The sequence below is a fragment of the Falco peregrinus genome, chromosome 3, assembly GCF_023634155.1.
Source record: "Falco peregrinus isolate bFalPer1 chromosome 3, bFalPer1.pri, whole genome shotgun sequence".
Lineage (NCBI taxonomy): Eukaryota > Metazoa > Chordata > Aves > Falconiformes > Falconidae > Falco > Falco peregrinus.
The window spans coordinates 45,868,413-45,890,776 of NC_073723.1; the positions used below are offsets into that span (position 1 = coordinate 45,868,413).

General features: G+C 40.2%; 1 protein-coding gene across 2 annotated transcripts in view; it reads right to left on the minus strand.

The window, feature by feature from the left end:
- The window catches only part of CLVS1 (clavesin 1), a 105,190-nt gene that overhangs the window by 47,128 nt on the left and 35,698 nt on the right, over nucleotides 1-22,364 (minus strand). For both annotated transcript variants that reach the window (XM_055801075.1, XM_055801076.1), the window contains one exon: nucleotides 18,596-18,770. In XM_055801075.1, coding sequence (XP_055657050.1) covers nucleotides 18,596-18,770 — 175 coding nt within the window. The remainder of the gene's footprint in view (nucleotides 1-18,595; nucleotides 18,771-22,364) is intronic.

Below are 22,364 nucleotides of genomic sequence, written 5' to 3' on the forward strand. Positions count from 1 at the left end.
TTTCCAAAGCTTCACAGTGCATACCAAACCACCCATCCTCTTTGCCCCAAAAAGCCATCCAGGGCACCACTCAGCTTCAAATCTCCTCAGTTCTTCCAACCTCTTGCCCCAAACCTTCTGCCAAAACCTCCCAACCTCCTTGTTCTTCTGTCCCAGGTTCTCCACTACCACCCCTCACTGCTCCATGGTCAGAACCCTCAAAGACTCTGATTTCCCAACAGTGATAGCTGCTCAGCTCTACGTCTCTGGACCCATCTCTGCCAACATCTGTACCCGCTGCAATGAGTTGCCATGGCTGGCTGAGCCCACCTTCCTCCACCACAGCACCTCCTCCCTCACCATCCAGCCCAGAAGGAAATACCCAGCTCCTGAATCTCACAGGGAATTCCAAAAAATAGGTATAGTGTGTATTCCCAGAAATGTACTTTAAAAGGATGCAAAGAACAAAAAATAAGATCTATTTCAGGAAAAAACAGATGTAGTTAGACCCTTAATTTCCTTACTTTTACTCTGCAATTAGATCTGGAACACCTCTTTTTATAGGATTTGGAAAATAAAACTGGAGAAAATGCCCATGTAGATTTTTTTCTCTTATTTTCCCCCCTTACATCTGTTTGGCAAAGAGATTAACCCCAAATAGCATTTTTACCTCTATTTTCCTCTCTTTATCCCTGTATTTGAAAGGAAGGTGGGGGACGGTAAAGGGGACTAAGACCCAAAGAATTAGAGATTACTTGATCTTCTTTGTAAATAATTGCAGTACCATTGATGAAGTGCCCTGAAGCCCAGCAGCCTGCTGACAGACCACTGCATCAGCAAAAATTTATTTTGATTTGCAGGAGTCTTAAAAGTCATCATGTGTTGAATACAAGGCAGAGTACAAACCAAACTTACTACCAATCCTTGATGACACACAGTCGCTTTCCACCAAATTCACACTTCTTTTTTTCCTTTCCACTTGCAGATTATCAATATGGTGATAGGTGCTTTATATATAAAAATATAAATATTTATGTGTATATATATAAAAATATAGATATTATTTATATACATATATATATATATAACCCCAGGGGCGTTACCTCCATGGCACTTATCCATTCTTCCTTTCTCATGTAGGGTGCAGCCTTAGTTGCTTCATTCTCACAGAACCATTTTTTTTTTCCATTGACATTTGTCATTGCAATCAAAATACAGGAGGTTATTTCATTAGTCACTTTGTTACAATTTGTTCTTACCTTTAAAAAAGACACTTCATTCTCCTCCATTTATAGTGCACTAATTCCTGTAAGGCATCGTGAAAATACAGTGGATCAACACTCTATTAATCTATTTTTTGTGGTAAATAACTGGGTGAGGAGGCACAAGGACAACCTGGATAACAAAACCCTGCTACATACCTCATTTAGACCTTTTCCTATTCAAAAACTCCTTGTTCCAGTACAGGAACATGTGTGCTTCCTTGTAAATTGTACATGTTAATTTGCCTCCCAGCCTCACACTCATTGCTGCCAGCGTTAAAAAGGTGAACAAAAAACAGGGTATAAGGGAGTTTACAGCAGTAAAAGTGTGTTGTGAGTTTGAAAAGCTACTGAGTGGAACTGGACAAGTAGGAGCCCTTGGTTTTGAGCTATGCAGAGCTTTAAAGGCTAGAATGAAGCAAGGTGGAAACCTGGTCTGGACTATGGCTTAGCAAAAGCCACTAAATTTTCAGCAAGTGGTTGGTGCAAACTGCCCAGTACATCCAGCTAGGGATAGCACACAACTTCAAGAAAGCCTTCAAGCCTTCACTGGCATAGCTCATATGGTGGAAGACCTACTGCACTCATAGGTGCTGCAGTGGTTGACAGCACACATCACTACAGAGACCTGTTTTCTGTTCGGATGTGGTATTTCAACAGATAGGTTAAAGGCTTTCTGATATCACTGGAACAATTTTCTGAATTCTGGTCTCCAGATCAAACTGTGCCCATTTTGCAATGGACAAGATGAGGGGTTTTTTTCCAGCTAAACCCTGGAACCAGCAATATCACGAGGTTCTTCCCTTCTCACTCATCCCCACATCATGGGAGGTCAGGGAGAGTGCAAGTGGCAGTAAAATCTATCTTGCTGTCTCCTTTCTGGCTTGATTCTGCAGTGCTAGTAGGAACAAATGGCAACATAGCACTTCATCATCAAGGTGTGCCTTATTACTCTGATTTGGAGAGGAAGAATATGATTTCTTAAATATTAACTCTTCACTGAGCAAAAATCCACCCCAGATTGTCATTGTGAAAAAGCAAGCAATGAGGGTCTCTGTACCTCTTATACACCATAAAGAATTCTTTTGACTGCATCCAAAGAAGCGGGGAAGTGGTCTTTTGTAATGAAACATTTTACCTGAAAATAAATCGCATTCCCATGGAAAACACTTAGATGTGGACTTGAGGAAGGAAGTGCTGGAGCTGCTCACAAAACCTTGCTTAGTGCAACAGATGCACCAAGAGGTTTTACCTCCCCACCCATCTTTTCTCCTCCATCCAACCTAACCATCCCATTGCCATCACAACCATATCCAATGCAGCTGTCTCTTCTGTAAGGCCAGCAGCAGCAGCAGCGAGGTCACAAGTGGATCTTGCAAGGGAGCGAGGGCATATGTAAACCTCCTATTCTGTGGAGACACAGAAGCACCACTGACAATCAATCTTGTGATTTTCAAAGATTCCTTTAAAGCCTGAGCTTTGTATTAAAGTGATATTGCATTAAAGCTTGGCTTTCATTAAGATGGGAAGAAAATGGTTCCAGCCTTCTTGGCAGCAGACAAAATCTTGAAGACATTAACTGAATACACCTCAAAGACTCAAAACCCGGACTGCAAATGCAAAGGAAGAGTACTTACATCTCTATTTAAAAATAAATAAATCATGACATTAAAGAGATAAAAGAGAGGAGTGTGGGGGTTTTGGATGTGTTCTGAGGGAGGTTGTAACAGTACTATCGAGCAGCTGCTCTGACTGACAGTCTCTTGCTGACCTGGAGGTGGGGACCTGCTGTGAGGTTTCCATGTGCTCCTCAAAGAGAGCCAGGTAGAGTGGAGCAGCAGCAGCAGGGTTTTGGATGAAACTCACTCCCCTTTGAGTCCTGTGGTTCGTGCAGAACTCCTGCAAAGAAGCTGAAAAGCACTGGGGAAGACTGAGTGGTTCTCTGCCAGAGCACAGCTGGGGAATCTGGGGATCTTTTGCTCCTCCTGTGCTTCAGGCACTCTATGGGACACTGGAGCAATAGTGCCACAGCCCAGCTTTCATCTTATGCTCATGGTCACCGCTTCATCTGGCCCCAGGACAGGGTGTGTGTGTAGGCTTTACTCAAGAGGGTGAAGGAAGAAGCTCTGTGATTCTTCCCTCTCTTCCTTTCCCATCAGCAGCACTCCCTCAGGCATTACAAGAGCAGAAGCAGACCTTCAGCTCAGCAGCTCCTGCCCCTACCTGCCTTGATCAGACCAGCTATCTGCCAGGCCTTCATGCTGTCCTCTACAAAAGAGGCCACCAGGATGGCAAGGGTGCTGTTTAGGAGCAGGTGGTGGATCAGTGGGGATGGCTGAATGCTCTGTGCTTTTGATCTGCCAAACTCTGCTGTGGTCATGCTTAGATAAGCACAGGAAAAAAATACAATCAGCTTTCCACTACATTTCAGAATTTACTACATTTTTACTAGCATCTTGTTTGCTTGAATATATTTTTTTTTATCCTTCAGGCAAATATTTCTGCCTCCTGTGAACCTTTTATGTAAATCAACGGAGGTATTTGGCAAGCCATATCAAAACCGCAGCTTTACAAATCACTGAAGCGGAAAATAAATGAAAATAATTACTGATGCCTCCAAGTGCACAATTGTTCCAAAATGGAACATGTAGCTCGGAGGGGGTGGGCAGTATATATCTAATGATTTCCCGTCAGCTCACACAGCATTGGCTCAGACATTTTTATTTCACTCTGTGACGTGTTTTTTCTCTCTTTTGGGGGACATCAGGGAGAGGTGGTGGTTATTTGCTCATTTTAGCCATATTGAACAGAAACAGATCTTTACTTACTTGGTAAACCCAGAAGATATTTGTAAGTCCCTCCCTTATGCTAGAAATTGGAAATTAACTGGTGTCTGAAGGAAAAGGGTGTGTGTGTATATATATATATATATATATATATATATACTGCCATGCCAGTAACATCACTAAAAGAGCCACTGACTGAGAAAACTGTAGTTTCTATGTGATGGACTTGGTCAATATTCAAAGGGGTCAATACTAATCTGCTTTCATGTCTTTCAGTATAAACCAGTAATGCACATCCTGATACCACTGAATTGCACAGACAAGAGAACCGAGTCCCACAGTGCCCAAGGGCTGCTCCTGAGCCCTCGCCACAGTCCATTGTCCTGACAGTGGCTGCATCCCAAAGGAAAGTTTAGAACCACTTCTGCTTAGTGTCTTTGGACTCTTGGAAACAAATGCTTTATATCTGTTACCATGACTAGGCAATGCTTGAAGGAATCGCTGAGGACAGGTGTAAATTTTGCTGCTTCTGGAGCAGAAGGCAGCCATGCCAGACAGACCAAAGGCCCATCTGGCCTCATGTCTTCTCTCTAGACCAGCAGCCGAGGGAAGAGGAGGAACAGGTAAGCGTGTTTTCACTCAGCATGGTCTTAGCCTTCAGTTACTTTCATCTTTCAGAGTCAGATGTGATTCCTGCCTCCCTAGTCACCCTCGCTGGGTTTCTGTCACATTAACCTGTCCAGTGCCTCTTGAAGTCATGGCATCCATATCCTTCAAGACAAGGTCTATCAGGTCTACAGGACACTGCAGGAAGATCTGCCTCCTTTCATGACTTCCAAACCTGGTTCCAGGTAACTTCATTTGCTATCTCCTCATCCTGTACTAGTGACAAGTAACAGGTGCCACCAGTGACAGTAGTAAAGCATCAGCCTTGTGCTCATCTAGTTTTTCAGAGTGATAGTTCCCAGAGTTCAGTTATTGTAGCCCCTCTGCTAATATCAAGCCCACAGAGAGGGAGTTCGCTGTGAATTCTGATTCAGAGCTCTGTTTCTGCTGGATCTAGATTTTAAACACACCATCAATAACTGGACTTCTAGGGGGGTTACATCCCCATTGGAATTGCTACGGTTTCACAAGCCCAAATTTGTTTAATACTCCCCTGCTTGCAACCCCAGGATATAAAAATATACAGACAGCTGTATTTCAAAGGGCAACTCCAGTTTTATTTAATTTGTCCCCATTTTTATTTTGTCTTTTGCTGCAGGGTGAAAATGAATGTTTTTTTCAGAACATTACTTCTAGTGCATTCCTATGGCATCTCAGCATGTGCTGGCAATATACAAGTGCTGGAAAAGTGTATAGTATGAAAAAATTACCATCCCTTCTGCCCTTCCACTCATTGCAACTCTTTTAAAGCTTTTAAAGGTAGTAAAACTATTAAATACATATGAGCTTTGCTTACTGTAGATAGAAAATCTCTGAAGAGACAGTACCTTGAAGTTCAAACAGAAATTATCTGAGAAAAGGCAGAACACCAAGAACATGGGAGATGTGGCAACAAAAGAAAAAGTGAAATAGTGTGCTTTCTGGTGTATTTAGCAAACTACTACAAATATCCTTCCAGTACTACCTCCTGACAGGAAGCTTATCAGTGTTTGATGTGTTGCTGCTGAGCTCATTTACATGATTCTGAAGCTGGGGGAGGAAATCAAAACAGAAAAAAAGAGGTATGGCACTAGCTGTTCTGCTTCATAAAACCTCTCATCATGGCAGTGTAACAATACTTTAGCTTGTAAAGTTCTGCTGTGCATTAGCAATTGGAGAAATGCAAGGGGAACAGTCAGCTCATGACAGAAAGGGCAGAAAGATAGATAAAAAGGTAAATAATTTCAAAGTTGGTGGTTTGCTGCATTTAACATGTACAGACAGTATTTTGAAATGTTTAAAAGGGTGCATGTCTGCTTCACATGCGACAACAGTTGAATGGCAAAGAGATCAGAAAGGTTCAAAGTCTTCACCTGTGTCATATCTTCCAAGGCTGCCCTTACTGAGGTGGCACGTTTCTCAAAAGGATGCAATATACACAAAAATCAACAGATGTTTCATCTTTAGTGAAATGTTCCTGCCAAGGGTTATTTCACATCTTCTTTTAGCATGCCAAACAGCCCAGATTCAAAAAGGTCTGCTGTGAAAACACAGCCTCCAGGGCCTGGGGAGAGGTGGCACGAGGTTTCTCTCTGGGCTTGGACACAGTCTCCCAAATATACAAAAGAAGGGAGACACTGATTTTTGCCTGTGGTTAGCAGTCATGGTAGTAATGCTGGTCACATGTATGGGGATCCACTACACTGATCTCCTTGATCACTTGCCCTTGTTCGTGCCATTGGTGTGGATGTCTACTGACTGATCCAGGGCAATTTGAGGAAAGCTGGTATCTGAGGTACTGCTGCTGAGGGAAAACTGAACCTGACAGCTGCGTGGAAGTATGTTTAAGTCAGATATTTCCTTTCAACAGTGTATATGCCCAACAAAGCACTCTGCTGTTAAAAGCAAATTTCTGAAAATCATGTTCTTTTTACATGATTACAAATTACAGAATTTGCACTGTGTAAAATTTCCGATGTAAAGAAAATTATCAGAGAGGACCAACTTGTAAGATCTCCTATAAGTATGCAAGATTATTTCCTTGTTGGTTGTTTTTTCTTTCAGTCTAAACCTGGAATCCTACAGATGTACTTTCTGCATTAGCTTCAAAGAAAAGGAATGCACTACTACAAAGGGTTGCTTTTTTTTTTTTTTTTTTTGCTTTTTTTCCCTATAAACTCACTCAAAGCTGGGCAATCCTTAGAGTTAGATACCAAATAAATTTACTCAAGCTAGTAGCAACATTCACTGACTTGCTAGTTTATCAAACATTCCTGAGCTGATTTGCCTAGAATATCTTTGCAAAACAAACAACCTCAAAATGGTGTAAGCAGTCAAAGTAAAATACTTTAAACATTTGAATTTTATCACAGATGGCAGGAATTTGCTAGTAAGGTTATTTATACATTCTCAGACAATACTGTTCAAGCATCTGGAACAGAGACAAATTTAAGTTATTTTCATTGTCTTTTAAGACAGTTCAAATGGAATTTCTTTGCCTTCCTTACTCAGCAAGCTGGATACGAGGTCTAGCCTTTTAAATGCTATTGTTCCAGTTTAAGAGGAGAGAGGCTATAAAACAGGGGTGCTTCATTAAAATACCATAGCTGGCACCTCTCAGAGACACAGGAAAAGAATATTCACCAAGTAACACATTATAAATTATAATTGAGATTCAATTCTCCCAGGGAGAAGAGATGGTAACTTGTCATTTGAAGTGTTGTGAGTTTCTGAGAGTGGACTAGGAGTTTAGAGGGTATAATGATATCATTAATAAATGCCCTTGCAAAGCAAGCAAAATTATACTGTGCTGTTTCTTGAAAACCACAGGAACTCTTTATTGTTCTGTCAGCAGTAGTTCAAAGAGCTATGTGACCCCATTAACATTCATTCAGGCATGTATAACAAATTGGTGGAGGGAAATTTCTTGAAAAGTTAATTATATTTTCTGTGTTTGAATATCTAATGCTGTTACCCATGTGAGCTCAGCACCACAAAATACACACTTGCACACCTGGTATATCTCACAGTTCTATATATCTTTTAATATTTTGAGGAAAAAGCAGTATCAAAGGTAGAGAAAGAGCAGGGAGGTTGGGAAGTAGAAAAGTCTAGGTAATGGCTAGCTGATTAGATGTCTGTAGGTGAACTAATTTTGTACTTGCTGTGAGCAGCAATTGTTATTAGATGACCAGAAGACCGTTTGCACCCACATATCCAAGGCAGGGACCAAGTAAGAAAATGTGGGGTGATACGCTATAAGCATATAGCTAGAATCTTGCAGAGAGTGAGTTTCTCTCAGTTCCAAGAAGAGACAGTTCTTCTGGCCAAACTATGGCCAGAAAAAAGCAAAAAGTTGTGGGCTTCTTCCTGAAAATCTTGACTTTTCATAGAAAAGCTTTATTGAAGAGATTCTGATGCAGCCTCTGACCAGGACGGCAGCTTGGCTGTTTTCTGCTTCCTTAGTCCTTTGTTAATCCGGTTGTCCAAGCAGCTCTTTCACACACAATGCCAAATACTACAGGCAGTCTTCATGCTGCAGTGATCCCTGACTAGGCTTAAGCAAAGACAATGGCCAGCAACATAAACAGAAGTTTGCCTAGTTGGTTTTGAGTGCAAACGTTCTCTTTTTGATAAAACATGTTTGGAATTTGTCTGAAAATATGGAGGGTTAATTTTTTTCCCCAGAGAGAGTGAGTAATAGATACTGTCTCCAATGTTAGCAGAAAGCCCACTCACATTGATTAATTAAGTCAGAAGCTTTAAGCTTTAGCTGTATCAATTCATTAATGTCAGTTACAGTACGGATTCAGGAATCCTTACCTCTTTAGTACTGTCCCCTTGCAGCTTTCCTTACACCTAGCAATAACTTTGATAAATGATATCAAAAGACATGGTGAAGGGAAGGACCCTCCCAAAGAGGTTAATACTATCTGTGCTATACTGAGGAGATGTTATTTCCTGAGAAACATCTAAATTCAGGTTCTGTGTGTTTGTAAATCAAGTCAAATAATGTTAGGATTGCCGGCAGGACTCTGTGAAACTTCATAAAGAAATTAGAGTAGGACCCTTTGTAACTACTGCAAATGTCCATTTGCATGAGCATTCCCACCAACCCACCAGAAACTATCTCTTCCAGACTTTGAGCCCATGTCTACTAATTCAAAGCTGCTTCTAAATTATCTTGGAAAATAAAAGAATAAGACTTATATTACCCTATAAGCCTAGGCAAGCTTGAATTCTATTTTCAGTTTATTGAATGTTCTGCTGTTATCCTCCATAATTCTTCAACAGTCAACAAGTATTTTCCTCATCACATATATATTCATGGTTCTGCCTTTCTTCTGAAAAACTGTCAATGTGCTGACATTCTAAAGGTATCTGCTATTTGAAGAATATTTGCATTGTAATTATATTTGTGTTAGCTATTTTTTTTTCTTAACTGCATTTTCATTGCGCATAGATTGGAGTTGATCAGAAAGTCTCTTCTGAAATGGAAATTATTTTTATTACACTTCAGCCATGCTTTAAACTGGTTCTACTGCAGTTAGTTTGAAACAGTGGGAGTGTGCTCAGAGTGAAAAGCAGGATGCACATTCAAATGGTCTAATATATGTCTACCAGAAAGGGATGCAAACCATGTCACAAAAGAATCTTAGGAAGGTTTGACTTACCGCGCAGTATAGCTACGGGAGGAATTTCCACTGAAATGCTCTTTGCTCAGAAAATGCCCATTTGTTGAAATCAAAGCTTAGCAGGAGCAAGGGGTAGAGAGGAGGGGAGAAGGAAGTAGAATGAATTTTTCACTCAATGTTTTCATCTTTCCTTGGAAGATTGTCATGTTTGAAATGTTTCAGGTTGACATTTTTCCATCAAGGAACCCCTGCTATTCAGGAATGCTTGTTTCAGGTGTTAAGCTCTACACAGTAAAGAGGAGACATAATATTTGAGAACAAAACAGAGTGCTTCAAGATCACTAGGCAAAAAGTTCAAATCAATGTGTTGAGGGACAATTTCTGTAAGCCTGGGAAACTCTTATGAAGCAGAAAATCATTTCCTGCCGTAGTGTAATAGGGGTGAAATTACAGCCTCGGTCAAGGCAATAGCAAAAGTCCTGTTTGCATCAGTTGAGATTTCACCTGAAGCTTACTGAATACATTGTAGTCTCTTTTGACCATGCAGCTATTGACCATACAAGCATATGTCACCATACAAAGTATTGAAGAATTTATAAGCTAGTTTTTTAGGAGGAGATAATCATAATAGATGAGGCTTTAAAGGCAATTGTTATGTGTAGCAGATGAGTCCTGGATTTCTGCATGTAATAGGAGTCAAACAACAAGCAGGCAAACATTTCTCAAAATCATTGCCTTTCTCCAGATTTTTAAAATGTTACTGTTTGCAGCTCTTTGTTAAAAACTTGCACCAGAAATTATTACGTTGCCTAGAGCAGAAGAAGGGACAGCATGAACAGAGTCCTGGCAAGAGCCCATTCCTGCATCAGCGTGAGCTGAGCTGGGGGCTTTTGTATGGCAGCAGTCAAGGACCCGTGGCCAGTTCCACTGATACAGCACATCCTCAAAGACACGTGCTAAAAAGGGGACAGTGAGCTGGAGGTGTAAGGGGACAACTGATCTTACACTGTCTCAGCTGTTTTCCCAGGGGACATGGATTTCTGTCCTGCAGCTGTTAGGTTCCAGTATGAGTCCTCTCCTAGAGAGAGCCAAGTGCTTACCTACCTGTGCTCAGGGGATAATCTCTGTCACACATCGCTGTGCAGAGTCATATCATCACTGCCTCTCTTGCTCTGACTTCCTCCAGCCCACTGTCCATGTGTACCTTCGTCTCCACCCCACAAAACAGTACCCATCCCACCTCTGTTGGCAGTAGCTCTCACTGAAGTGTCACTACTCCCATACCTTTCTGGTCTAGTCTTGTATGTGCAATCCCTGTTGTAATTTTGCATAATTTCTTTATATATTCCTCATAGCAAGAAGGCATCTGTAGTAAACACTCTCTTCAGGAAGCTTTCATTCAGCTTCCATGCTAAAAAGGGCAAGGCTTTGGGGGTTAAAAAAGTTAAACAGTTATTACAGATGCATAATTCCTGAAGTCCTATGAAATTAATGAGGACAGGTAATGTAAATTAATACATCAGACCACGTTCAAATTTTATGAGAGGAAGAAAGGTTCAACATACAACACAAACTATTTATGAATATGTTGGTGGGAATATTCAAGCATGACTGATGTTAGCTCTAACTGCCTTTTTACTGGCTACCAGTAAGAAACAGCTGCTTTCTGCTCTAAGCAGACTTACTGCAATAAACTTTCCAGTTCCCTTGCTGGGGCTGAAAGAGTATTTGCTTCCTGTCTAACTCTTATCAGCAACTCCATGAGATCTTTCCTAAAATGTAGTAACTAGCATTAAAAAAACAACTTTCCACTTGACATGTCCAGCTTCTCAGGCTGTCCATATTGCAGTTTATCCTTTACTCATGGCCAAAAGCCCCAAAGCTTCCAACTGGCAAACACGGCTGGGATGATCAATTCTACTAAGCAGTTAATTCCAATTTTCAAGTGATAAATGTGAGTCTAAAGCCTACTATGCTTCTGTTTTTCCTTGTTCCAGTCAGTTCCCTAGAGATGATACGCACACAATGAGCATAAACCTTCTCTTGCAGAGAGCAAAGCCTGTTTATCTACCTTTATTTTATATATAATGAGTCAATCCCTTTTCTCGCCTCCTGTAATTTCAAAGGCACCCTCACTGACAGATCAGAGAGTAGTCACTCTACATATCACAACAGCTGTTGGAGACAGATAGCATGAACGTTTCTGGAATAATTCAAACTGACCTTCTTTCAGTGGATACTAAGCACTCATTTTTAGCTGTGACTTCATGTTCAGCAGTTCAACATAGGTCTCTAACATGAAGCACATTCTAATATTGAGGAAAAAAATTACTAGAGAACAGATTTGGGAACTGCCGAGACAGCCTTTAAGGGAAAGAATTGGTATGGTTTTTATGTGTATATATTGCAAATGGTTTAATCCAAATGTATAAATGTACAGACATGTATCTCATACAAGTAGTGGATTTGAAATCAAGAAAGGCTTTTTGCTACCAATGTTCAGGAAGCGGACTATCCCATTGCATGGTATAGCACCTGCTAAATTCTGCAGCCATTTTCCAGATGCTGAACATCATTAGATCTTGAGCCTGTTCCTTTTTATAAACAGTTAAGTCATTCTTACTGGAAGGAGTTCTGTTTCCTTCACAGACCACGTTTGTCCCACTCTGGAGGCAATTGCATGTTGGTAAAGCTAATCTTGCCTCTATGAACATAAGCTTGAGTTCTGAGCAGGTCTTCTTGAGTTTTAGCATGGAGCCTAGTTTGGGAAGCTACAATATGCTTTTCTGGACATACAAACACACTATGATTATGACACAGGAATGTTCTGCTTTTATATTCTGAGGAAATTGCCTGTCCTCTGGTAGGCTGCTGCTAAAGAAATGGTTATCCATCCTCAAGGACCCAGCCTAGAGTATTCCCTTTTCTTCAGCCTCCCTATCCAGGAACAGATCATGACAAGGCTTTTCCACAAAATCCAGATCTAAAGATTTCCTTAATTTTTTACAAATCTTTAAATTGTGGACACAAAAAAAAAAAGAAAAAAGAAAAAAACAGTCTGCCTTCAAGTAGTTTTTTTTCTAACAGGTGAAGGGAAAGAGGGACCAGTTTTCAGCTGCCATAAATCAACATTACTCTGCAGACATGCATCGAGCCGGCCAGTTATACTGCCCCAGCAGCTGGCCTCAGCTGTCTGCTGGGTTTTGTCTTTGAGATTTTCAACCTGATAGACTGAGGAGCCGCCAAGCAAATGAATGAGTGACCTTTGTGTCTGCTTTTTGTCTCCCAGAGATAAACAGCTTTAGAATCTACATTGAGGGGCATTTTACACTAGGTGCTAAGGTTTTTTCACTTGTCCTTGTCCAAGCCAGTGTACACATGTACCTATATATGATTTTACTTGCCTGGCTATTACCATCTCTGTCTTTCTGTTAATATGACCAGTTATAAATACCTCATGATGCATAACAGTATTATAGGATATTTATAGCATAGACAGACTTCTCCCTACACTACAGATTTCTACAGAAGTTCTGAGCTAGAGTAAGTCTTTTTACAGTGTTCTTCAGTTTGTGATGATGCAAATTTTACTCTAAATTTTCAAGTAACAGCAGTATTATGTTCAGAAACTTTATGGAAAGACTAGTTGTATCTCTTTCTTACTATGTAAGGCATCTTATAGCCTGCATCCTTCACATGACTCAGAGAGTTTAACTGGAAGTACTAAGTCAAAGATCACATCTACCCTGTGTTTCAGAGTATAAATGTGTTTAAGCAGAGAAGAGACAGGTCCTTGCTCCAGGGCCTGGGCTGGTGAAGGAAAGACCAAGTTTGCAGGGCAGAGGGTTTGGCAAAGTCTCCAGATGCATGAGGACTGTCTGGGCTCTGTTCAGATCCTTACTTTGACCATAACAAAGATTCAAACATGCCCATTAACACAGATCATGCTGATCTGAAACACCACTCCATTATCTCAGCTTGATTTCAACTTTGAAAAAGCGAGAAATTCTAACAAGACATAAATCAAGTACTTCTTACCACTCAAAATGGAATATTAAGTATTTTGATTTCCAGATGAAAACTTTTGAAACAAACCTATTTCCAGAAAATTTCAGTAACACATTTCACTAATACTTCTATTTTGAAAATGTGACATTCTTCCAGAAAAAAAAGGGTTTTTTCACTGGAAAACGTTTATTAGCTCTAAAAGCTTCTATTTTTCACTAAGATTTGGGAAAACAAACAAAGAAATTATACCTTTTCCATAATACTGAACTACAATATTTTTCTTCAAGCTCTGCATTCTAGTCTGCATTTTGAGCATATTTGATGTTTTAGCTGTTTCTTCTGAAGCACAACATGAAAAATATTTGCTTGTAAAAGCCAGTATCAAGACACAAGTAGTTCACTGCTATAATTTAACTGATATTAAGTTTCTCAATCCCACATAATTATAGTAGGAGGAAATTCACACACACACCCAAATTACTAATATTTAAATCTATTGTTTATATTAAAGACTAAATATATTCACATAATTCTAAGCAGGTTGAGTTTTCCTTAATCTGGTATCTCATTCCAGATTTTGAAGTGAGATAACATCCAATAATGTCCAAACCAACCTGGTTTTTTTTACTTATCTGACCTGATCTCAACATCAGAGCTAATCTGGACAAATGTATCTTGAACAATTTTCCAAGAGAAGCTTATACGAGTTTCACTTACTTGAAAGGTTTTTTCAGAAAAGTTTTATCAGTACCACTATCTGATTAATGTGTCCTCAAATCAAACATCATTGATTTCTTTTTATTTCCCTTTCCTCCCAGAAATACTAGTTTCAGATTTTCACTGGATGATGATAAACTGAATATAATTTTAAAAAATAGAAGAACTTTAATGAACTTCCTAATGGACAGTGTTGGTCATAACTTCTGTCAGGTTATCACCAATAAATGTCTGCAGACAAATCCCTGGTTTTGGACCTTGGTTGTTGCCTGTTATTACTGCTATTGGCTGCAACGATAGTGAAATTTGAAAGCCCTATTGAACCCTAAAGATCGCTCCTGCTGTGATTCATCATTGTCACAAAGTAGGCACAGGGCTTTTTTTTTTTTGAGAGCCACTGTCCTTGCATATGTGAGCACAACTGCATGTTAGAGAATTCTGAAAGACAGAATATGTTCAGGATATAACCATTTACCCTACTAGTCTCAGTACCTTGAAACAGCCCCGGGGCAAGTTAGCCTTCGTGTAAGGCAGTACTAGGTACGCTGGACTGCAAACCTGTTCTTCAGGTCAGTTCTGAATCCACCTTGCTGGTCTGTGCCATAAGCCACTCAACTGGGTCTTAGTAGACATTGACCTTCTAGCTTTGTTTTCACCAAAACAATGGCAGGCAAGATCAGACCTTGTGCTGTTTTGAAAGTTTTGGAATATTTCTGGATGCTGTTGGAGAAGTTGTTGCACTTCAATTCTGAGTACTAGCTGCAGGAATTTCTAAATTTATATATGCATGCATATACACAAACTGTGGTACATGGTTCTAGTGGTGGGTAAAGCAAAACCAAACAGTGTTCCTCTCTACTCCTTGGCAGGAACATCCCAAAATCAAAAGTCCTTCTAAAGGCAAAGCAACTACATCCTCTGAGCAACAAACATTTAAAAAACAAGTCTGGGCTTCACTGGATACCCAGGCTGTGTTCACCGTAACACTCTTCAGCCCTCATTCCCATGTTTATTAGATGTCTTCAGATGCAGTGGTCAGTAGCAAACAACCTCCATACTAAGAAGTGACCATTTTTTACATGCTTTACAATTGCAACACAGGTTTTTCACCTTTGCCATTAAACTCTGATGCTTCTAATTCTAAAACGCTCATTTCGTTATGCAAAATGCCCCAAAGTTTAGTTTCTGGGTGGCTTAAGCCACAATTAAATTTTGTGTACCATCATAGGATAATTATAAGATCAGCGTGACAATACGGAGAAGTATGGCTTCACAGACGAAGAGAACAGAGGGGAGAAATACACTGTGAAGGGGAAAAGCTGTTCACATTGAAAGAATAAGGATCAGAAATAAAAAATCATCAAGATATTGGCAAAATAGATTGGTTTTATAAACAACTTTTTCCCCACCTTTCCATCCATGTGCCAATCTTCTCTTTAATGCGTTAAAACTCAAAAGGTCAGTAAGGAGTATGGCATGAGCTCAAAGCATACAGTAGCAATTGCCTTGTGATAAAGGAGCAGTTCTCATTAATCAGGGATGGTTTAGGCACTAAGAACATATTTGACTCTGTACTACTGTGGCATAATGAGAATTGCCATACTGTACAAATACTTGCTTAGCATCTGAACAACTGTTGTTTAAAGTGGAGACATAAGGCTACTTTTAGGTCATTAAATATCTTAACTGAGAAACAGAGTAGATGCCCTGTAGAGTTATAGTGAACTATCTTGTATGATGCAATATACACAGAAATCCAGAGTAAAGAGTAGTATTGAGCAAAATGTGGTTTCAGACATGTGGCTGATAAGTAACTCATCTACCTGAGCATTTACAGACTTTACAGTATTTGGAACTGAGCATCCTATATAATAGCAACATATTAATCTCTGCAGCCAAGTCTATTAGATTTGACTAGCGTTGGTCTTGTTCCAACACAGAATGAACCAATGCACACACCTGTGTAATGTTTGTTCTCTGCTCTTAGTGATAAAGCAGCAATTTGAAGAAAAAAATAAATCAAATACAAATAAATCAATAATATATTGATTGGCTTAAAGTAATTTGAAAGTAAGAAAAAATATTAAATGCATAAGCCTAAATTATTACAGTTTATTTTTAGCAGTTCTGAATTTCAGAAAGCAACGGTCTGAGACACTGAATCAGATGAGACCTTAACAAACCTCTGGGAAAATGGTTCAGCTAGGAATTTTAATGTCATATTACAGACAAAGAGGCTAGAAGTTCCTGGCTCAGACGTCAACATGTAAACATATGGGATCAACCCCACTAGAAACTGTAAGACAATTTTTTTCCTTCCATCTACTTCACTAGACTTACACAGGACTTAATATGACCCAAGCCCTCTTCTTAGAAAGGAGGTCTGGGATAGCCGTGTAATCTGTCTGAGGTTCTGTACATGCATAGTGCCTTAGCTGTGAGAAGTAACAAGGAACTAAACCAACCTCAGTTTCAGACATCATCATCTCCCGAGAGTAGAACCTGACTTTTTCACTTTCAGTGACCTCCAATGCAACTCATATTGTGACTCTTCTTTTTCTCTATGTAGGTCTTGCCTGCATTTCAATTATATTTTACATGAATTTTACATTAGGATAGCAGCAGTTCTTTTAAAATAATAATAGAGCAAAGCCTTAATGAAGGTACTTCAACAGCAACGATGAGAGCCAAAAAAACCACATCCCTAAATAAAGCGCCACCAACACCGCTTGCTAAATATGTGCTTTATAAGCATGAATGACTTCTAAACCTGATAAACTGAGTGCATCATTCACAACTCCTACAACTTGTCAGGCCCGCCAGTGGTTAGAAAAGTCTAGGACATATTATCCTAATTTGTACTTTTTAGAGTGTTCTATTTCTGCTTATCATGGAGAAGACAACAGTAACATGACTTTAAATAAGAAATGAAATGCCGACCCACCAAAAAGAAAGGCAGCCTTCTTAAGTCACCCAGCACAGGATGTCAGGATGACACAATCATAAGATCAGCTTTGGTGCTCACAGGTTTTGGTACTTCTAGAAACATATTGTTGCCAACAACTGCAAATAAACCATATGCAAACAACCTGGCAGTGTCATGGCCAGAAATGAGGTGGGATGAAGGCTTCATTGGCCCCTTACTGGAGGGTTGAAGTGCAAAATTTGGACACGCATAAGGACACCTTGTTGGGATTTGATTCCCTTATGAATGTCATTTGTCTCTATCTTCCTTCTGACTGAAGGGGTTTTTTGAACTACAGAATGTTACTTGGTGAAGGAACGCAGATGAAGTGATAGTATCAGCAGGAGAAGATAAGATATTGTCCTAGAGACTAATTGCACAGCTTGACTTTCTAATTTGTTAGAATAGATGAAAATTCCTCACAAATGAGAACACAGGCTTAAAACTGCTGGCAGATTTTTCTACCTCATTTTTGAATAATAACCCAAAGTAGAGACAATCACGATCTAATTGTAGACAATTTATTAGTCAAAAAAATTTGTTGAACAAATTGTTCTTTCTAGTATGTAAATTGAAGTTAAAATACACACACACCCCAGAGAAGATTATTCCTGAGGTAGTTATGACTGCGGGATACCTGAAAAGTACTAAAAATAAAATGAAAAAAACAATGACTTATGAAATCTTCCCTTTTGAATATGTGGATACATGAAATGTGGTCCTTAAGCAACCCAGTCTAAGATTGAAGTTATCCCTGCTTTGAGCAGGGGGTTGGACAAGGTAATCTCCAGAGGTTTTTCCAACCTAAATAGTCCTCAGATTCTATCAAATGCCCACAATTAACAAAGTTGTGTCCGACTACTTCAAATGTAAAAATCCATCTCAGTTCTAACACATTGATGGGCTCAGACTCTAGTGGGAAGGGCTGAAGTCCTCTCTGAGCACCACAGCTCATCCTCAGGTTGGCCCAACAGGCCCCAGCTGCCTTGTCCTCACTTTCCACCTAACCCTGTAACAGTGAATGGTTTTAACCTGCTCCTATTTACTTGCAAGCACCAAGTGGATATGCAGCCCCTGAACAGTCTCAACCATACTGTAACAGGATCCTGCGTGACAAGTGAAGGCAGTCAGAATAAGGGCACAACGGGGAGCCTGTCCTTCCTCTTCCTTATTTCCCTCCCACTCAAATGCATCCACATGAACATGACAGCACACTTCCATCTGCTGAGGGAGATGCTCACCTCTCCTGCCACCCTTCCTCTGCACAACGATGTCCTTGCATGTGGACTTCACATTCCAGAAAGCACACACTGCTGAATTTTAATCCCCCTGAATTCTCTGATGGATTAAACCTCAAATTCCTAACACTCCTTCTTAATGCTGCAGTAAGTAACACACATTGGTTACACTGATTTACATCTGAAATAAAAGTGATAGTCAAAATGAAACATCTGAAAATCAATCTCCACTGCAAGTGGATAGGACATTAAAGCATTCTGGGTTTTTTTCTCAGCCCTTCATCTGCCCAGTGCCCGATGAGTCAAAAATCACTGTCTGCAGCAATAAAAGTTGCAGGCACATGTCTTGCCCTCCACTTACCTGTAACCCTTCAATGGCCAGTTTAAGGATAGATGGCGTAAGCTTGGAGGCTTGCTTGAAGGAAAAGTTGCTCCAGTCTATAATTAGAATGAAGCCATTTATCTGAAGCTCCTGATCTTCGATGAGCACTTCCAAGGACAGTAGGATAGCCCGAAGGATATCTATGAAGGAGTTCCTAAAGCCAAAGGAGAAAAAAAAAATAATCACTGGTTGCAGTTATCTTCAAACCTGAAGATGCTCAGCTTTGCTGTGGATAGGGCCTGAGCAAGGGACAGGGATTTATTCTAGTAGATTTCTTCTGAAAAAGAGAGTTGTTTCAGAGGTGCCACTAAAGAGCTCCTGCTACAAAACTTACGCTCCTCTGCTTGGTGAGATAAGTCCTGTTCACAGGTGGATAAAATAAACCCTGAACAAAATCTTTTCAATTCTGGGATTCCTTACAAAAGATTTTCGCTAACCTACTTTGGGTAAATATCTGTGATGAAATGAAATTGATTCAGGCTATGAGTTTAAATCCCTGTTCCTCTGGATAAACTTTACCATGTTTTTTTGTTTGGGTTTTCTTTTCCCATTTTCTTTCTATTACAAAGAGAAAAATCAGAAAAGGAAGTAAATCAGTATAACATTAATATACATGGTATGGTTACAACTAGGCTCCCTGGGTTCCTGCTTGAGTGGAGGGAATGATCCAAGGCTTTGCACAATTAAGTTTGACTGTTTCCCTGTTTCTGTGAGCCAAACACAACATGAAAAATAGCTGCATACACTCAAAATGGGAACTCTTTATTAATTAGCAGCTACCAGCAGGCTGACTGCAAGGCTTCCCTCAGCTCTGGGAGAATAATTAGAAATGTTGGAGGCCTTGTGGGAGATAGAAAGTAACAAAGGAGAAAATGTTTTCTTTAATGTGAAAGTCTGTACTGAGAAGCCTAGGCCACTCTCTACTTCCATCTCATGCATTTTGCAAAAGCAAGAGTTGGACACCTTAATAACTAATTCTGTATTTACATCTGAATAAGCTGAAACAGGCCCTCTCCTCATCTGTCCTTTCATTAAGAAGATTTACAAACAACAGGTTTGTCACAGCACAAACAAGCTAGCAAGCAACAAAAGAGTTTTACTGTTGGTCAAACTCTACTACCTATACTGTTTCTCCACCCTCCAGAAGCCAGACCACACTCCTCCTTGTCCCTGCTAAGCTGGGGGTTTCCCCTTCTCTAGACTCCTTCCCCACCCAGCCTCTCTTCATCCAAGGTCTCCTCACCCACTCTCATCGGAGCTATTTAACCACTTAGCAGGAACGAGCTACAGCTGCACATCATCCATGTCAATCAACCCACTGCCTTCACAGCAAAACACAGCTGCATATTATCATTGTCAATCAACCCACTGCCCTCATTCCCCTACACAGGTTCTTTCAGAGAGCAACATCAAGGATAGCTTCAGAAAGTACAGCTTAACCTTGTGTAAAATGAAATGCTGTTGCAGTCTGCTTTACTTCTGCATAATTCCCAAATTCTGATGAGGACTGAGATCCATTACAGGAAAGGTTTGCACCATACTCTTCCATGGAGATTTTAATTTCATCCCTTTCTACTGTTTTCTTCAATTTAAAACAAGGCGTTTAAGCTTGCGAGAATTTTGTTTCAAATTCTAACTGAGAGAAAAAACCCATATGCAGCACAACCAAACTTCTCTACCACCAAGACCTCTACCTCTCAATGGCAGCAACACGTGATAAATTTCTATTACAAGTAAATGGTGACATGTTTTCTTATTCTTTTTTCTCTCAGTAGGTTTTGAGTGGAAAATGGACGTTCCTTCTCTAAAGGCACAGTCCCTTGAAAAAGCTGTTTCTGTACTGTGCCTTTCTGCAAAAGTTAGAAGCTTCTCTGAAGTATAATTGCCGAGGCAACTTGCAATACCTAGGTAGAGCTTAAAGATATTCAACGTTGTTGCTGCTATGTACCAGACCACCCTTCCCTCATTTGCAGAACAACCTTGACCTTTTCAAATCCTATGGGGAAGCTGGCTAAACAGACAAACCGAAGGAGCACTTTCCTTAGCAATGTAAGGTGAAGGCATACTGATTGGATTGGGAACTGACACTTATTTTTAGTCTAAATTTATTTCAAAACACCATGATATGGATATACTATCCGCTGTCCAGCTGAAACTGGTGATGACTTTCAAGCAGCAGCAGCAGCAGATTACTAGACTTTCAGTGATGAAAAAGTGAGTGCACCCCTAGACTTTATCTACCTAATATATCCGAAACTACTTCACTCCAGCACCCCTAGGCGAGGGGTCAGCCTTCCACCAGAACTGCCCCGTGGAAGCTCCCAGGGGTGTGCAGTGGCTCCAAAAGTGTCCTTGCATACATGCCAGCCTTTTCTACTCTCTTGTCATCAACACAGAACGATACCAGCATTCATGGATGGACTTTCTGCCTGGATTGGGGAAGATGGACTAATCCAGAGCTCATTTTAACCCTACATTTGCAAACCCTAGAATGAAGAAAATACTTGTTACTACTGAAGGTGTGAAAACAGGGCCACGCTATGATAAGAAAAGGTTTCATCCTTCATTTGTGGGAAGAAGTTTTCTTAATAGAACATTCAAACTCATATTCGTGATCCTGATGCTTTTAGAAGCTGTGTAATGATTCCAGTAGGGCTGTATGGAAATGGTGCATGCAAAGCATCTTCTGTAATCCACTTAAACTCTAAATCACAATGTAATATTCCATTTGACTGAGTGCAAGATCTTCCTCTGAGGCTCTGTGCTGAGAAATTCCAGTCTTTGTTTGGGTGTCTACATAAATTACCAGGTTTTGAAGCAATTAGTCACCTGTGCTTCCCTGTACTTTCAGTAAAAATTATTTTCCTGGGAGATATAGCACCCCAGTTTTCTTAGTGTGCAACTAATCTGGCTGTCATCTAACCAGATCCCTCCCCACCTCTATGTATTTGCAATTTTAAGACATGATGTAAGAAATAACTCAAAGTGAACACAAAGACGTTTTTCAGATGAGTATGAGAAGACATGGAAGCAGCAGGCAAGTCCTCCAGGTGGGCTGTTTGCAGGCACACTGTTTTGTGAATGCAGGGTCTGGATAGAAATCAGAGTGCCACTTGAGGCTGAAGCCCTCTGCTCCCTAATCTTGAGGCTCTGAGACAAGTCATTCAGCTGTGTGACTGATTTGCATCCAAATCATTTTATATGCATGAAGACAGAACCACTTTCTATTAGTCCATCTCTTTTGTTCCTTTCCCTCCTCCAATCCCCCCTCCCCACCATTTTAACCCTCTCTCACACACACAAAAAAGTGAAATAATTTACTATTACACAAAGGGAAATGTGTAAGGTGCTGTAAGGATTCAGCATGGAGCCTACTGAAGTGAGCCACTAATGAGTTACAAAAGATACGCACAAACCTCAGAAAGACAAAAAGCAGGAGGGAGGGAGAATGCCTATCTGCCTTGGCTGAATGGAAAGGTACCACAAAAGAGGCTCTTCAAATATCCTTTGGAAAATGGAAAGTTAACCCAACAGAAGCTAGTAGTAAGGAACAATAATGTAAAACAAAAATGAAGATGGTTTAGCTGAGGGATTTGGTGGGGAGATTAGCCAAAGGCATAACATGAAAATAAATAAGAAGAAATTACTTAATTATAAGAGACGTAAGCAGGCTGAGAGAATCAAAAGGCTCAGTGGAGTACCAGGGTGCAATGGGAACAATTAAAGAGGATAAAGACATTGCAGGGAA